Here is an 18959-nt window from a genome sequence, read left to right as displayed (position 1 = left end):
ATATATATAGATATACACACACGGCTGAATATTCTTTTCTTTAAAAATGAATCAAACCAGAGATATTGTCCCTTTTTTAATGCTTGTAATTCTTTTCAAAACCAAGCACCTATTTTACCCACAATGCATATCAAGTCAATAGGATATGGGGCACACACATCTGCTGTATTTTAGAAGTCATCCACTACTCCCAGAAAGTAGTCGACAAATTGAATAACTGCAGGAGATTCAAAAAAAAATGTCCCCCTATGGCAATGATCAATCCTTGTCAAACCAGTCTCAAATAGTAAAGCGTTAACTAATGTTGACTCTTCTGTGAAACCGCTCTCGTAGCAGCTAATTTAGCCTCCAGTGTTTCCTAAACTTTTATCCTTTTCCTCCCACTTTTAAAGGACAAACCATCACGACACATAAAATGTGTAAAACCACATCACATTGTGTTATCTTGAATAGATGAACCAGCCTTTTAGAAAAAGATGCATGTCTTACGAAAAACACATTACCATGTTAAATACTTTGTAAATAAGTCCAATTTAATGCATTGAGGGAGCTCACAGGCTTAAACAAACACAATGCATACCAGCCCTTTTTTTATTTTGAATCAAATATTAGGAGAACATTAAGAACAGTCAGACTTACGCTGACTTGAAAGTGTCGTGCAGAAATAACAGACTGTTGAAGTCTGTTCACAGGTCAAAAGGTCAAATACTCAATACGTTAATCTTACTAATCTCTTAACATGTGGAATTTAATAACTGATCTTAGGTGTGCCTTGTTTTGATTCCTGGTAAACTGTGCTTACATGACATGAGGCCCCCAGTATCCAGAAGGAACGCTTTGACTCGTTCTCCTTCGAGCATATGAAACATATTCAAACGCTGACCTTGGCAAACATTTTTAATTATGCAGCTGTGGTCGTTCCAAATGAATCCTATCATTACCGCGTGTACTCTTCAAGATGTCCAAGGACTTTGTGGAGAAACCGATGTCCTGATTTATAACCGACACGCGGCCTCAGGTGGGTCTCTGCTCTCGTCCTCATTTCATCATTTTATGATCATCATTATCTGCGATCTTCTCTTTTTTATGCATGCGGCGCGGGGTCCACGTCCCTAAGTGGCCTCGCTCGCTAGCTTCATGGCACAATCAATCCCCAACGTATCCATTGTCACTTTTGTCAATACGGAGTTTTTATTACCTTGCTAATTCAATAGAAAAGATGGAGCGTTTATATTTTACGTTGAAATGAGGCCTCCGAATATATGACTTGTAACATGGAGGCTGTTGCACGGGAGGGCGGATATTACTCGAGTGTGTGTATTCGAGACCTCCCTCTCCGTCCCCCCGACTATCTCTTTTCCCTTTTCAAAAAATGTCTTTCTGTTTGTGTTGGAACACTACACACGACAACAAAAAATATGTGGACAATGGAGTTGGGACTTATTCTGCTGGACAAGTGTTTATATTATGTTCCTCGCGGCATGGACATGTGAGGCCGGAATACTAAAGGGAAGCTGTGGGAGAATAGAAGTCATCCATCATGAGAGGTGTGCATTTTCCTGCAGTGGAAGACAGCCTGAACTCCAGGCTGATGCAGTGAGGCCGCAGCGTGGGACGCTGGAGGTTGACATAGACAGGTAATTAACTAAAAATAATATGTGCTCGACACAGCCGAGGAGATGGAAGAAAAAAGAAAGAGGGGGGGGCTCTAAGCGGAATAGGAGACACAACGGAATGGAACCTCCGAGAATAGCCGAGCCGGAGAGAGAGAGGAAGATGAAGGTTGCTTCTGCATGCGGGCGCGAGTGGACGCGGACTCATGCAGGTCCGACACCTACGCGCCGGAGAACGGCTCAAACTTGAAAAGGCATGGGAAAGTTTCATTAGATTTTCAACATCAATATATTTCCCGGCTTCATGGGAGTTCTTCATATACAAAAGCATAAAAGGATGGCAGCACATCACAGCGCCGATGTCTGATCGCTGCAACACGCGTTGGACTGGCGTAACTCGTGGAAATATCGGGGCGCGTGTATGTGCTTCGATGCAAATAAGCCATTTAACGCGACTTGTCGTTAGTTTGAATGGATTGTACCATTTAAAGCAAAAAAAGATAAAAAATATTAAATAAAATAAAAATAAATCAAGAAAAAAAGAGCTCTGAATGGACCCAAATTGTGTATATACACACACACACACACACACACACACACACACACACGACTGAATCTCCTTTTCTTTAAAAATGAATCAAACCAGAGATATCGTCCTTTTAATGCTTTTAATTTTTCTTCCTTTTCAAAACCCGACACCTATTTTAACGTTTTTCTAGATACTCAACATAATATATTATATATAATATAATATATTATATATACAAAGCTGGATTTACAAATTGCTCAGACTATAACTGCAGCTCCTTTAAAGGGCGGACATTTTGAATTCTGTTGACAGTGTTTGTCCTTGAGTTTCTCAATCTTGATGTGAGGTGCTCCTTTAACGAAAATCTCTCCAGAATTGCCACTCAGCACGCCATCGTGGATGTGCTGTGTTTATTGCAAGACAATAAACCAGTATTTACAGTGTCACAAAAGTGATAAACCAGGCCGTCACCAGCTCCTGAAACCCTGAACTGCTCCCATCCAACGGTTATAAAGCCACACGGTATTCCTTCTGTATTTACATTTATTGTTGTTGATTACAGTCTACAGTCAATCAACTCTACTTAATTCACTAACTGATTGGCTCAACACTACAATCACAACATAAATGGAAATGTGTCTTATGTTTACAATATTGATAGGAAACAATGTGTTTATCTGGACTTAGTGTCGAGTCTGTGCTGCACTGTTATTAAAACAGTCTGGCAGTTAATGCAAGTGTTCTTTTATGTTTCCTCAGCTCTAATTGTTTTTTTACCAATATAAGTGGCATAATTAACCCGGTAAGTTTAACACAATTTTGATAAAAAAAAATTCCCTTTAATGAAAAAAACACAAACACTCACCAGAGCCGGTGCCGAGCAGTTTTGATGTGAGCGCCGGGGGAAAACATGCCAATCTGCCGAGCCTTGCCCCCGACTTATTATCTTACTTCAAAATAAATAAAAGAAGCTTTGAGCCATCACCGATCAGAGGACGGACAGCTGTCCGCGGACAAAGGCCCGAGTGTCTTTGTGGACGGACGCCTGCCAATCTAGCTGTCGGGTCTGGATGACTGCCTGATTTGGGCTGGCTTTCTAACTGCCCTTCCTGTCCGCCTGTCCGCCGCTCCGTCCCGTTGAACGTGCTTCTCTGCCAGCTTCACTTGCCTACCTGTCTGACTCCACTTCAACCCCAAGCCGGTCTATCTCTTCCGCCTGTTGTATCTGCTCTACAGGGCGGCTTGAAGGCTGTCGGTACCAATAAGCGCACATGCGGCTTCTTGCGTCTGGGGAAACTGGGGACATTTTCTCAAGACGTCATACTGTTTCATAACGTCTTCAGATTGCTTGCGTTTTAATACAATGCATTGATACAATGCAAAGATTAGAATTTACTATGCGGAACTATATATTTTTTCCATTTGTACAGTTTGAGCCTCCTTCAAGTTCCTCCTTGCTCATCCTTTATTCAAGTTAATGTCTTTATTTTATGCATTCGGTCAATAGCAACCACAGACGGCAAATGAGGAGAGGACGTAGTCACACTGACGTCACCCATCGGTTCATGCACTACTTTTTTTAAGTTAAGCCTTGAGTTCCAAATTTTGTCCGTCGCCATCTCGGTTGTTGGCCATCGGCGCGTTTGTTCTATGATTGACACCATCTTTGTATGTCAACATCTTAGTTCATCGCAACCAGAAGTGACACGAGAGGGCGGAGCTAAGTACAACCAAACACTAAAAAACAAAATGTTACTATTCCCTTTCATGAACTAAATAAAACTCAGTGAAAGAGTTAAACACAGTGGTAGAGACCTGTCAATCACAGGGTAGCTCTGCCCTAAAGCTCACCCTGCTGTGTGGTCAATTTAAACTAAATGGACCATAATTCAAGAAATGAACATCCTGTAATGAAGAAGACTTGAAACTAATGATTGAGATCAACTCAAGTGAGAAGTAGGGTCACTTTCTCGTAGACTTCTATACTTTTATAAAGATTTTTTTATTTGTTTATCATACTATTATAGTCAGTCGGTAGTCACACCAGACAAGAAACATCACATCGCTTTCCTCACTGCAGGTTCACTGTATGAAAGGCTGGTGACCCTCATATGAAGGTCGGTATATAGAACCAAGCTTTATATTTTCACATCATAACTGGTAGAAGAACGCAGAGCGTCCGTGCCCACAAAGTGCGCCGAAGACGTGTAATCAGTAAAGTGGAAACAGCTGAGAAGGTGTGCCGAGGACACGTCGCATCGGCGACTCCTTTACCAAAGTGGGCCCCGAGATGATTTCTGGGTTAGGAAGTGAGAGAATTCTTCCACACAAAATGATGTCTATTCTTTCTCTCTCCTCTGTGTGACTGGTTTCATAGACTGATATGAAAGCGCTATCGCAAGAGACATGAATGTCAGTGGAAAGATTGTGTGCTTTGTTCTTTAGTTATAGGAACAGCTATGAAGAAAACGCAGGCTGGGTAACAGAACCCCTGTGGAGACACAGATCTGTGGTCTGATACTCAGTCCACCCACAGAGAACGAGGCCTTGACCCTCTCTTTTTAGACTCCTGCTAATTAAAGTTGTTGGTTAATTAGGATGGGCTATAGAAGTGGATAACTACTCTTCCTAGAAGCAAAACACTTAGTGTATTTACTTGAAAGATCTGTTTAATTCTAAGTTGCTTGACACTTGGCCACCAACATATTTTTTAAATTGACTTCAGAAAGCTTTAATATTTTCATCTGACAGCCGCGTTATGCAAGGATGACGGGCTAATTAGACTTGACTCTTTGTCAAATTATTAAATGGCAAATCTTTTTTTTTCTGCTAAGAGTGAAAAAGTCTACGCAACTTCAGCAGAAATTCCTTGAAAAAAAAAATAAGGATCTAAAAAGCCCATCGTAGGCATGGCTTGGTCTCCTTTTACGTCTTCATTTTATGTCACTTTAGGCCCGAACAGATGCTCTGCTGCAGGTACTTAGCTGTGGACTCGGATGGAGATCCATGAGTGACTCATCCTCCCTCATCCTTAACTGATATACAAGTATTTGAATTTTGAGACTAATGCGCAAAGTGATAGTGAGGCTGTCCACTAATGAGGAAAAATGATCACTCCTTTGCTCTGGATTCAAACTAATGTCTAACCATGTTTCCCTTAATTCCAGACAGCTACAGAGCAATGATGATTACAAACAAGACACCGGCAATCATCTATGAAAAGAGGAAAATTGCTTTGTGAAATGCAAGTAATTATTATTTTGTCCCTAGGAAAAAAAAAAAAGCTCAAATTTCAAATGCAACTGCAGTTACGCGCTTCACGAAATCGTCAACTTTATCATCAAAAATAAGACTTAAAGCTACAGCTGGTAACATCTTAAATTAAAATATGGACTGTTAAGCTAATGAGGTTCGCTACGGCCGGCTGGAATCTCGTCACTCTTTTTTGTGGACACTAAATGTATCTAAATGTATTTATAAGCTTTAAAATGAAGACTATCCGGATGAATATATGTTATAATATGTTTTGAATCCAAATTTTCCACCTAATGGATTCCTTCTTGTGAAGAGAAGACATCTATGTGGAAAATCATCAAAAGGGGAAATTCATGCTGGAAAAAAAGGTGAATGATTCGCCTTGCACTGAAAGGTTGTTTTTATCAATAAACAAGACCTTTTAGGTCTGAAATTCCACAGTGAGACAGCTTGGAGATGACAGGTGGAGGTTATATTACACGCTGCAATAAATGTAACATTCCTGTTTAGCAACAGCTATGATTGCTGTCACTGTAACTAAATGCAGTGTCAAAAAAAATAAATGCAAAGACAGCAACGCACCGATCACTTAGGGGGCAAGCAAGCAGTGGCACCAATGAGATATTACCCTCTAGTCTAGTGCTCTGATCCAAATTGGGGGCTGAAGAGAACAAGTGGTGTGGCACTGCAGTGCTTGTATCAGTAGCTACTGAAACAAGTGTCAGGGAAAAAATGGCAGGAGACCTGTGTGAAATGGCTTTGAAAGTGAACACACTCACCAGGGGCTAAAACATAAATAATAACTGCTGAGCGCGACCGGTAGAGAGCAAGCACCTCGCATAGAAATTGTAAAAGAATTTGAGATGAGCGTGGCTGACGAGCCCAACATGAGGCCACGGCGTAGGGAAGCTTAGCATCAGCGTCGCGCGCTAGAAACTGGGGCGAAAAAGAAAAAGGGAGTCTTGCCGCTTTTCCAAGGTAATGTAATTGCTATATTGGTGATCTAACACCCTCATTAAGCATGGATCAAACGCCGGTGCAGGAGAAGCAGCAGCACGGAACCGGAGTGTGAAACAGACAGGATTAGCAGGATGAGAGAGATGTTCTCTCAAGCGCAGTGCATGTTTGAAGTCTCCCACTCGGCTAATTGTCGACTGAAGACACTAGCATCGAGAAGTTGAGCCTCCCCACTGAATTAGAGGGTACCCGCTTGCCCTCGGCTCGCCTCCCCGTGTTTCTGTTGATTTCTCGTCAGCGCAATTAACAATCTGACACTGTGACCCCGCACCATGGAAAGGGGGGGGGAGAGAAGACAATGCCTCATACCTTCAGAAAAGGCTCCCACTATTTCAGTGACACAGGTCAGGGTCAGGTTAGTAACCGCGTGCTTTACTTTTCTTTTAAAACATTTTGGCACAACAATGTGTGCACCTTTTTCATTTCACACTGTTACATCATGGCCTTTGACTGACGCAGAAGCATCACATTTCAGTTGCCAGGCCTGCTGTGAAAGGCAATCAACAAACCCCACAAAATGCTTTCCCACATCATAAATATTTGAATCACCTGAGAAAAAATACACAAGAGTACTGTGGATTAAATTGAGTGAGCAATTATCGTTTGTATGTCCAGATACATGCCTCCATTTGATGGACTCAATGGACAAAACAACACCATTGATTCCGGGGTCAACGATACAACATTTTTGTTTTTGTTTCTTTTAGAAGGAGCGACCTTGTGTCCTTGAGAATAATTACTGTGAAAGTAGCATGAGAAAGGAGATTGGGCTGGTCGGTTTAGTGTACATTTATTGCTAAGTTGTTGGCAAGAAGGCAATCTTAGCAGTTTTAGTTGCTAATAAATTTATGTAAAACCCACATTGTATGGAACCTGACCCAGAAGATGGTTTTGTTACATAGAACCATGCAATATAACATTGCACGGACAGTTTGGCTTTAATTTTGCGTACCTGAGAATGTCATAAAAGGGAATGTTGTCAGCATGATTACAAGCATTATTGATACAGCTACCATGTAGCATTCTCCGCGTTTGCTTGATACACAACATGCATGATTCATCAATTGATAATATTCTAGTTCATCGATCAACAACATGTTTAAACACAACAAATACAATTTGTTCCTCTTTTTTGTTTTTTAGGGACAATCCTGTTAAGGCCTTGACACACATGGGGCATGATGAATAAATAAGACGAAAATACTCAGCAGCGAAACTTTGCCCGTCAAAATGAATCATCCCGGCAGCTATGGGAATTTAAGGCAGTTGTAATGATTTTTAAATCAAATATTTTAATAGATTAGTGCTGGCTGAGGACCATCTGCCAGCGTTTCTCCTTTGCCATGTTTCACATGTGTTGTTTAGTATAGTGTATGTATAAGTCTGTTTGTTTATTTTTGTTGATGCCTTTCTTCACGTTGCGAAAGCTCAGGGAAGAATAACGTCACTTTTCACCAGGAAAAAGAACCTCCCCCACACACACCCCAGTGTGTTGAGGCTGTAAGAGAAAATTCAAGCAAAAGCAAGGTCAAAGTTCAGCACATGTTTCATGAATACCATAGCAGGTAGGGGGCAAAGAGATTGAGTAATTTCCCTCTTTGCTGTAGCGAGTTGCAATTGTGACTGCAATGAGAACAACCTCAGCATTGTAAGACCTATGGAGTAAGTTGGTTAAAGGGCAGTCCATTCAGGAGAAGTAGGTTTTATATCGTTGGTCTGGGTTTTCGCATCAGACTCATGGTCTCTCAAAAAAAGGTCCAACATTAATTAATTCAAAGACAGCGATTTGCTGTGTGACATTATAGCAAGTGGTTGAGATTGTAGTTTGGAAAAGGTCAGCAGCAGTAACAAAGAAAGGGCTGAGAAGGGAGACTCAAAAAATGGAGAATAACATGTCCAGAAGGCAGAAATTGAGTTTTGTGCCTTTTCAGGACAAGTTGGGTAAGACGAGATAGCACTGAGTCAATTAGGGCTTGAACTGCTGGATATCTATCCAGCAGAGCAGGCCTGGCATGTCACCAAAGCATTGTCAAAAAAGAAGATTTCAGCCACTCTGTATCACTTAGTCACTTGGGTTCAGACCGCAAAAGGGGCCTGGGTATATAACAAATGAGAGGATGTGGATAGACAGTGGTGGATGATGATAATGTGTTGCTCGACACATTGAGCAAAGCGAAAAGAAATGAGAGCAAGGAGAAAGGAACTGTTTGCAAAAACAAGGGCAGCAAGTGTCATCAAGTTTTCATGGATCATAGCTGTATCTGGAACCGGTCTGGCCTCCTGGGCCCTACCTCCTGCCCCCTGTGCCCTGCCCCCTGCCTCCTGTGCCCTGCCTCGTACCCCTGTGCCCTGCCTCCTGCCCCCTGTGCCCTACCTCCAGCCCCCTGGACCCTGCCTCTTACCCCTGTGCCCTGCTTCCTGCCCCCTGGGTGCTGCCTCTTGCCCCATGTGCCCTATATCCTGCCCCCGGTGCCCTGCCTCCTGGGCCTTGGCCCTCTATCTCCTCCTGCTGACATAGATCGTGGTTAGATCGTGGTCGATGACTACTTATTATATGAGTAATTTCTGTTATATTAATTGAATGTGCTGTAACTCTGCTATGTTGTTCATTCTGTACACATGACATCTGATCCCTTCCCTTTTCTTTTTGTGAAAGGGTTCCTTCTGTTTTTTTGGGGCGAGTTATCCTGATCCGATGTAAGTCCTAAGACAGGGATGTCGTGTATGTAGAGATTGTAAAGCCCTCAGAGGCAATAATTTGGTAATTTGTGATTCCGGACAATACAAAATAAATTTAATTGAATGAACCTGTCGTTGGGCAAGGTTGCAAGAAGGAATAGAGGGGGATAAAAATTGCAAAAAAGTGAAACAAGTGTAGTTCTGATGCATGAAAAGGAAACACGAGTTTCCAGATCAGGTCAACTGCATGGGCCACATCGAGAACACCGCAAGAAAGGGAAAGATCAAAAGCAGATGGGGATGAAGTGATACAAATAATCCTCGCTGTGGGAAGGTTGAAGTGACATAGGAAAATGAGGATTGGCAATTCACTAGGCCGGGGTTGGACCTGGGGTCTGATGAAAGGACAATCATGTGAAGAGGTCCACTGTGAGTTATAGTGATGGCTCGGGATCCAAATGATAGAAAAGGTATGAGTGACACGCGGGAGGGAACAAGCAATTCCCCACTCAGAGGAGATGAACAGGCCCTGAGCCGCCAAGGCCCTGGTGCCTGGCGGCGAAGCAGCCGAGGATGCGAGGCGGCGGGGAGCGTGAGTGCAGGTGCTGCTGCCCCTTCTCGCCGGGTGATTTATGTCCACGAGAGAGCAACAGAATGTAAGAACAAGATCGGAGCACATTTCGAGATGAACTCGGGTCCTGCTGACTGATAGTTCCCGTCCCGCCTCCACGATGTTTTAGGGGCGAGACAGCAGGACAGATAAGGCCGGAGAGAATGCATTTTCAAGGATGTATCTCTCAAGACACAAAATGGAGGAGAGTACGGGGAGAGAGGGAGAGAGAGAAATGAAGCCTGGCCTTCCACGCTTCTCCTTCATATGTTCACACAAAAGAGTTTTAAACGCTTTTACTTTACTACATAAAAGCTGCATCTGTAAGAGACCGGAGGCTAACGTGCCACGGTGTTGACTTAATTAGTAGATTGTGGAAAGCGGTGGGGGAGCGTGTGGGGGAGGGGAGGCACACACAAGGTGGACAACTGGAAGTCCACTCTGCTACTCACATTAACAAAAAAATATTCCACAAATGGCCTGATTTACATCACCTGTGTGTGCCAGATTGTAAAGGGCTCACTTTACTCACTCTCCTCTTCATCATTTTCTTTAAATGACTTGGTCTATTCCGGTTTTGCCCAAAATGACAAAACTTAAACCCTTTTCTTTTCTTCCCGTGCTTATGTCTTTGTTCACTATTCCTATGCCCTTGTCTATGAATCACAGATAATTCCAGTACCTTATTTTCCCTGAGTTGTTACAATCTGCTGGCTCTGTAATGTTGATTTGGCCCTTGCCCTTCTTAGTATGGGTTAATTCCTCCTTTATTTTGCTCATGGATAAAAGATAAGAGCCAGCTAAATTGCCAAGTTCAATCAAGTCAAGATAAATGGCTAATGATAGACGCAATGATTTCAATGGTAAATTGCAGGCCTGCTTCTAGCTTACACTGATGGAGGTTTGTGTGGGGTCCTTCAGAGAGTAAGCAGGGTTTTTTTTTTTATAGATACTGTCTATGTGAGCAATATGAGTTGTGACGTTACAATCTAACTGGCATGGGACACCGGGAATGAAATTGAGTGTTGGGAATTACAATCAGCCATTTCATCCCTTGTGACGCGACAGAGAGGAAGGCAACCAATGTGCTTTTTTTTGTTTGCCTTCACAAAGAATGGCACTAGCCCCTCCTCCCCATCGCTACTTATTTCATCGGATGCCTGTTGCATAGCTTTCATCCGTTTGTCTGATACCATATAACTGTTGACATGAACAGTTGTCTGATATTATAGAACTGTTGACATGAACAGTTCTCTACCAAATAATGGTATTTCTGGTGTTTTAGTTCCCTGAGACACATTTAAGAATGGTGTGAACACAGTGAGAATCCAGAGGTCCATATTAATCACCATTTTAAAACATCTATTAATTACAACCATATTCGTTTAATAAAGGATATCAAAATGTAATCCTTATCCATCCCTTTTTTCAGTTTTTAGTAATTGAGAATATCCCTCTTTATTGCAACTCATCTCTTTTCTAATTCCCTTTGGCAGTTGTCTCCTGCTGTGTACGTTGCAAAGTATTGCAAATCAACTAATTAGTTACATTATAGAAGATGGTCACAAGAATGTGAACACCTGTACAAGCTTATGAAATGCAAACCAACCCACGGGCAATTAAGTATTATGTTAATTCATTTTTGTTTTTTGCGATTGCAATAAAAACTAATTGAAAAAACAACTTTGAGGCATATGTGGGATTTTCTCCTAATGGTTTATACTAGCCTCTATACGTTTAATGCATATTGCTGTCAGACTGTGCTCAATGATTTAATTCAGATCAAGATGCTTGACAGTGTGGTGTGTTTAGTTGAAGCCACAAAAGATTCATCAAAATGCGATAATGTGAATTGCAAAAAATTAAAATGGAGGATTGCTTTACAGTAGTTGAACATTAACTGCAGGATTGTCTTTTTTTCCTCCTTTCATCCATCCAACATCACTTCCATTGTTGTTTTACACGTAACGCATATATGGGACAGTGCAGGGCTAATAACAACACAATGGCAGCTGTGATTGGTGGTTCCTCTTCACAGTCCTGCAAGTACAACCTAATACCAAGCAACCTGCCTCCAGGAAAGCCAGACGGTCAGCAACAGAAAGATAAAATAATTTCAGCTATAGAGTCCTCCTCCTCCATCTTGTTCTTTAAAGCTCTGCATTTATAGTCATTACTCCTGAGAGGAGCCTGCCAGAAATTCATGCGATGGAAATGCAGAGAGAATCTTGGAACTGGACTAAGTATGAGAGGGCTTGTAATGTGAAAACATATACAGAGCTTAACCAAAATATGTGTTATGTCACTTGGGTTGCAGCTTCAGATGGTGGGCTACCTAATCAACCAGGTGGACTGAGCCCTTCCTTTGCTCCCGGAAACGACTGTACCGGTTCATCATTGATGATGAACACATTCCTCCTCACGATTTGGTTAGATATAGCTCAGAAAACATGAATAAACTCCGGCGTAGAATACAATATTTAACCAAGAATGGTACAGTATGTCAGGTACACAAGAGTGGAGCAGCTGAAAGCAAAAGAAGAAAAGTAGTATTCCCACATTGCTGTCGTCTCTAAAAACTGCCTTGAAGAAATTCACTTGCCGGCGTACAAAACATTTCAAAGGATTTTCACTCCTTTTCGGGACTATCAAACACTGCTTCTGTCTGTGTGTATGTCACCGAATGTGCATTTCTTTTTCTATCCCTGTGTGAGTTAAAGTGTGGATGGCCAGTGGAAGTATGCATTTCAGTTTGTATGACTAATCAATTAAGGCAGTGTGAAAATAAAGGAAACGTTTTAGAAAAGGATGGGCTGTAGGGGTACTATGGACATTACGTCTTGTCCAACTGTCTTCAGCCACAGCTATTTCAAGAAAAGTGTGAAGTCATCAGCTCGGGGGAAGCTCTATTCAGTGACAAGAGCCTCTTTTAGCATTCACATCCAGTGTCCAGAAGTGGATCTAACCACCATTCCGCTTTTGTCCCGACACAATACTGCTCATCAAAGATTGAATAGCAGTAGAGCAAACACACAAAGCACAAAGCCTGTGATACCCAAGCAAAAAAAGGAGCAAACAAGCACCTAAACAAGCACAAATGTCTCATCAAAAACAGCATTGCTGAGGCTCAAGATTATGCATAATAGGAAATGCAATCAATCTGATTTATCTTTATGTCTGTGGTTTTTTTGCGGCAAAACAAACTCAGCAGAGATTAAGGTTTAAGCGAATATACAAACAAGGATCTGAAAACAGCAGATATCTTGTTATACACAAAGTGATGCTAAACCACTTCTGGAATAATCCATTGGTACAGAGTGTTTACCTAACCTGCTGTATAAGGCTAAGTAATCAAGTAGCAGATTAATCATCTATCAAGGCAGTGTAAATAATTACCTCTGGTCGCAGCGCTGTGGACTGAGTTTTGTTTAGGAGGAGTGGCGGTGGTGTGGGTCATACCTCGCATTCTCGGGAGCCGGAGATGGTATAGGTGCAGGGTCCGGTCCCATTCACAAGCACGTCCATGGCCTCAGAGTTGGTGGGCTTGTAGTCCACATAGTACTCCTGAAGTGGAGAGCTCAGGGTGCGCTCCGTCTCTCTCGCTTTCTTGCGGCGTTTGCGGGATGCTGCCGAATGCTCCTGCAGCTGCTTGACACTGCTGGGATATCGCTTCCAAGACACGTAGATTACCAACAGGATCATCGCAACAGATAGAAAAAGAGCAACGCTTCCAGCCACAATCTTGTGGAAGGACACAGGCTCCAAGTCTTGCTCTGGTGGAGGTGCCACAGGTGGGGTAACAGCTGACAATGTGGGACCCCTGATAGATCCCTCTCCTCTCTTTCCAGAACCAGTAGGTGAAGCCAGGATGGCTGGTCGGCGTTCAGTCTGCACAGGGAATCTGGATGCGGTTGGAGGGATACTCACAGTGAGCGTTGTCGCTGGGTTTGACTGACAAACACCAAATGCTTCGACAGCATCCATCACTTTCTCACCCTGGGCTTTCTTGGGGGAGGCGCAGATCATTGTGGTCTCCTTTGCCCCTCTGAAATTCCTCAGCCATCCCACCAGAGGACAGATGGCAGTGCCACAGTCCCATACATTCCCAGCTAAGCTTATTGTAGTCAAAGAGATCCAGGCATCAACCACCTCCTGGGAGACATTGGTCAGCTTGTTGGAGTCCAGATTGAGGGTCTGCAGGTTAGGTAGGCATTGGTAAACAACAGCATCCACTTCCATCAGATCATTTCCAGACAGATCCAGTTTCTGGATGGAGGCCCAGGTCCAGGTTAGGCCCTGGTTCATTGAGCGAATTCGATTCCACTGCAAGTAAAGTGCCCGCAGATTGTAAAGGCGAGGGAAGTGGGAAAAATTGATCTTTGAGAACTGGTTATGCTCCAAATGCAGCTCAGTGAGCTTGACTAGGCCTGAAAATGCATTCCGAGTGATACTGCGCAAGCGGTTGTAACCCAGATCCAGGAACTCAAGATTCCTGCAATCTTGGAACAGACGCACTGGGACGGTTTTTAAAGAGTTTGACCGTATGTGAAGGCTGAGAAGCTTCCGTAGTCCCTGGAACTGCCCAGGCTGCAAGGCTTGCAGCTTATTGTACGACAGGTCCAGGTTACGCAAATTGGGGACAGGGTGGAATGTGGTGTTGTGGAGCGACGTGATCTTGTTGGAACTCAGGATTAGCTCTTTGAGTCTACGGACCCCCTGAAAGGCCAGTACATCCACAGTGGCAATGTAATTGTGGTCCAGGTAGAGCCAGATGAGGTGGTTGAGGCCTACAAATTGGCCGGCACGAAGACTGGCGAGGCTGTTGTACCGCAAAGACAGGCCTTCACAGCCTCCTGAGAGGTTCTTGGGGACATCACGAAAGGCGCTTGACTCGCAATAGACAATTTTTCCATCACAGCGACAGCTCTTAGGGCATGGACGCTCACTCAAAGATGGATTTGCTGCCAGCCACACCTGCATCAGGAGTTGGACCACTAGCCAGCGACGCCGCAAAGCAGAGCCTACAGAAAGGGGGAGAGGACAATGGCAAAAGAGAAAAATAAGTTAAGCCGAGGACCTTATTACAGAAACCCCAAACTAGCATTTATAATTATTTTTTGGGGTAAACAAGTGCATGCTACAAACTGAGCAGCTTGTTTTGGTTTCCTTTGTGTTCAGTAAGCATAAAAAAGGAAGGAGAAGTCACCAAACAACACTGAGCTGTGAAATGAAAATAAAATACTAGCTTGAATATCACCAGATGTGAGGCAGCACTTAATAGTTCTTTATATGCTCATTGAGTTTGTTTACCTTTTTACTTAATGCACATTTGCACATATACATCAACAAACATAAATTGTGACAAATAGCTTTTGCTTCATGTCATACTCATAATGCATTTTGTATTGTTGATAGTATATTAGTATATATTTGAAGCACACACATTTAGATAACTTATTTTGTTTGTCTTTATACAAGTTGGCACTCTATTATGGCTGAAAAACTGATGCTGGAAGGACATATTGTCAGGCGGTAGCTCTTAAATACAGGAAGTGGCCATATTGCGGGGGTAAATAAACCCTCTTTTTAAAGATCCACCTGTGATTTATCAGGTCTGCCATCTCTGCCCCTTACACCAGATGAAGAAAGACTCTTCCATATATTGATTTATGTGGCGTTGTCAGAGTTTAACAATAAGGTTCACTTGTCAGGGTCACTTCGGAATTTTCTATCTTCAAAAATGGTTGTTCGTTATATATATTTCCAGTTTCCTTTTTTTTCCTTTTCTTGGAAACTCCCCTATTTCCACTCAAGTGTCACATCATGGTTGTAACTCAACCTGTGAAATGTTTAGTCTCCAAGGTTGTAACATACATTGTTAACACCTGCCCCCACACGGACACTTGTTCGGCATCCCTACAACATAACTATTGACACCTAGGTCCAGTCACATCACATTCTACAATCGAGGAGAATGTCATCAAACCTGGTGCGTTCCAACCACCAGTGTCTGTGTACAACACAACCACAGTGCTACTTGTCTGTAGGTTGAAGAAAAGTAAGAGTTGTAAAAGTAATACAGATGAACAGAAATCAAACAGAAATGAATCTAGTCTCTAATACGTTCTAATGGTCAGATGACTAGCGGGTAGTCTGAAGGGACTGACAGATTGTCCCATTTGTTCCACATTACAATGGAAATATGATCAGGAGTAAGCCTACAGCATGACTTGTTGGGGCCCCAAGGGTTCATGACTTGTGTGTAATCCTGACCATGATCATTGCTGTAATTTTACTGTGACATAAAACTATTGAGAATCACTTGTAGCTGAGAATTGTCTGTACTATTGTATTAGTTTATTTTAAAGCAGTATTTTTTTTTCTTCTTTTGATCAATTGATTCTACTTGGTCATAAACGTCTCACTTCAATCAGAAAAACCTCTTATATTCAGATGCAGAACATTGTGTGGACGCACTAGCTTAAATTACATGCTTTCAGTTGTTTCGATGGATGTAATTTGCCCCTGCATGTATACAATGAATGCACACTGACAAGCAGTGTTGAGGCAAAGCAATTCAGTCATATCTTTATCTGTGTTTGTATTCAGTCATCCCATAAGCCATCCTTGCACCAATGGCAGAGGCAGATAAGTTGTGGAAGGCAGCGTGTGCAGAGCAAATTAACATTCAAGAGCTGGTGGTTGTGTATACAATCCCGGAGGCGTTTTCAATTCAAAACTCCAGCCATTTCGTGTATAACCAAAACCCAAGCAGCACAGGTTCAGCATGAATCATCGATTCTGCATCCCACTGGTTCAGATTAAAAAATCACTATAAACCCTATGGAATTACACAACTCATCTGTGCTGCAGAAAACTAACTGAATGCCAAAATGGGTCTGTGGAGAATTACTATTTTTCTATGATGTACATTTCTTAATTGTGTGTGCGTGTGTGTGTGTGGGGAGGGGAGGGGGAGGGTAGGCGTGTTTTACCTGTCCTGTGGGAACATTTATCTGTTTGGGGATACATTGCTTTTCCATAACATAAGTCATTACATTTTATGGTGAAGACTTTCTTTATGGTTAGGGTTTGGCTCGAGTAAGGTTAGTTAGGTTTAGGTTAAGGTTAGGGCAAGGGTGTGTGTGAAGTTCAGCTTCAAATACTATTTAAAAAAAATGAAGAACGGTGGTCAGTGGCTCCCTCTGATATCGCTCCTTGTTCTGAGGTGAGACAGAGTTGTTTCCATTAAAATCGTTCCCCTTTACAGAGCCACTAATGATGTGTCATTAAGATACATTGATTTCCCCTTGAGAGAGTGGTAAGGGGGGATCCACTACTTATGTGTGTTTCTCAAGGCAATATCATCAAGTGCAGACTTTATTACCACTACCGCAGTGATGTAAGATTAATATGTCACAGTGGAAGTGGTCCACCTTGTAAGTAGCTTACCAAATGTGCCATGATGAATGTATCAATACGAGTGTATGTGTTGCTTTGACGATGAGATAAAAACATGGAATAACCGGTACGGTTGAGGCAATGAGCGTTATTTGTATTTTCGTTATGTGTATTCCGTAATCTTTGTAGGATTTGTCAGAAATAATTCCCTGACATAGAGTGGCTGAGAGGCATCATGGAGCATATGCTAACTAACATAGCCATTCCGCTCCTTGCCAAGCATCTGCTGATCCCATATGGGTATTGACTGAGAGTGTGAGTGAGAGAGAGACACACTTACTGTTTGTTTTTCAGAGGAATCTTTCATCATTCGTTACAGATGGAGGGAATCACAGAACTGTACAGATAATTTGTGCTGGCTATTGATTATACCAGCAGATACATCAATCACGTTTCTTCCTCTTGGATTCCAACAACTATGAACGTTGCAGAGACAAAGATGGCGATCACAGGACGCAGTGTATCTGACTGCTGCCAATTTGTTTGTTTATTTACATGGCAGGTTTCAAGATGTAGCTTCAACTAATTTGCCAACAACACAGTGGCACAACGGCGAAAAAAGAAGGTAGAAACGGCAGACAAATGCCACTATGTAACATGGCCCTTGTGTAATGTTCCATGTGCATTTAAAGCAATTTCAATAGATTGGGGAACTAAATGTGTGGGATGTGTCTGACTAAATTCTGTGTCTGACTGGCGAGTCCCAGGAGGCTGTGGAAACAGGCCCCTATTGCTTTTATTTCCCATGTGCATAATAGGCTCGCTTTATTAGAAGTGACTCCGCCATCTCTTTCAGATTGAGCCGGCCTCACAAGACACCTCTCTCCCTCCCTCACTGACACTTTATGTGCTTTAATGAGCGCTCCGTGCGCTAATGCCTCAGTAAGCCATCTCCTTCGCTACTACTCCTCTAATCTTATTCACAAAGGAGCACAAGTCACCCTCTGAGCTGTCACTCGTAGGGCCAGTGTCTCCATTACCTCTTACCTTATGCACTTCTCACCATTACCGTTCTCATGCCGGATGTAGTTAGATGAATATTTTCTCCCTGGTTCTGTTCTCTAGCTTCCTTTTAAAGAAAATATGCTAGTTATTCATGTCCTTGAACCACGCAGCCATCCGGCTGTTGCTATAATGTGATGCCTATTCTTTATGCATCTCCGCGGCCCTCTCACTTCCTTTGCTGATTTCCATTCTCGTCCTCCGAACGTCTTCATTTCTTGCTTCGATCAAATCAGAACATTAAAGGACGAACACTTGTCTCAGACCCGTGATTCTCATTTCTGTGCTTCCCGCTCTGCAGTTTATCTGTCGAGATCTAATACGAATGGACGAGCCGATGCTCAGGTTTGTCTCAAGGCATGTGCGTAACGCTTAGTTGTGTAGCAGCCGGCCCTGCTGTCCTCAGCACAAGAAGAGCTGTTTTCGGAGAGAGTAAGTGCACTTTACTGCTGACCTAAAATAAAACCAAATGTAGCTTAATAACTTGGCAAATGGACTCGCTAACTGGTGCACTTTGAGTGCACACAAGTGGCTCATTGCTATCCGCTGCCTGTCATTGACAAAGCGACTACCGGCCTCAGCCTTGACTGCACATAAAGGCTGGACAGGGGCCGAACACACAGGGAAGGACGTCCCCAGACCAGCCTGAGCCATCCTATTAGTCTCCAATTATCTCTGAGATGATAGCAAGGCCTGCCAAGTTAGGCCCATTTTAACCGTGGTTGGGAAACAGTTTGCCCGTCTTGTATTTGTAGCACTGATTAGGGTGGAATATGGAAAAGCACTACAGGGA

General features: G+C 42.8%; 1 protein-coding gene across 2 annotated transcripts in view; it reads right to left on the bottom strand.

Annotated features, from left to right (window-relative positions):
- Window positions 1-18959, bottom strand: part of LOC137784253 (leucine-rich repeat transmembrane neuronal protein 4) — a 105172-nt gene that overhangs the window by 81539 nt on the left and 4674 nt on the right. Inside the window, exon 2 of one of the 2 annotated variants that reach the window (XR_011077382.1) lies at window positions 13100-14724. Coding sequence is in view for 1 of the 2 variants with exons in the window: in XM_068574781.1 (XP_068430882.1) it covers window positions 13163-14724 (1562 nt within the window). In the remaining variant the exon portion in view is untranslated. The remainder of the gene's footprint in view (window positions 1-13099; window positions 14725-18959) is intronic. The other variant, XM_068574781.1, reaches the window with a different exon arrangement.

This window comes from Clinocottus analis, unplaced genomic scaffold (assembly GCF_023055335.1).
Source record: "Clinocottus analis isolate CAN_PGR_092001 unplaced genomic scaffold, fCliAna1.0.p SCAF_13, whole genome shotgun sequence".
In the NCBI taxonomy this organism is placed as follows: domain Eukaryota; kingdom Metazoa; phylum Chordata; class Actinopteri; order Perciformes; family Cottidae; genus Clinocottus; species Clinocottus analis.
This window is presented reverse-complemented; position numbering and strand designations above follow the sequence as displayed.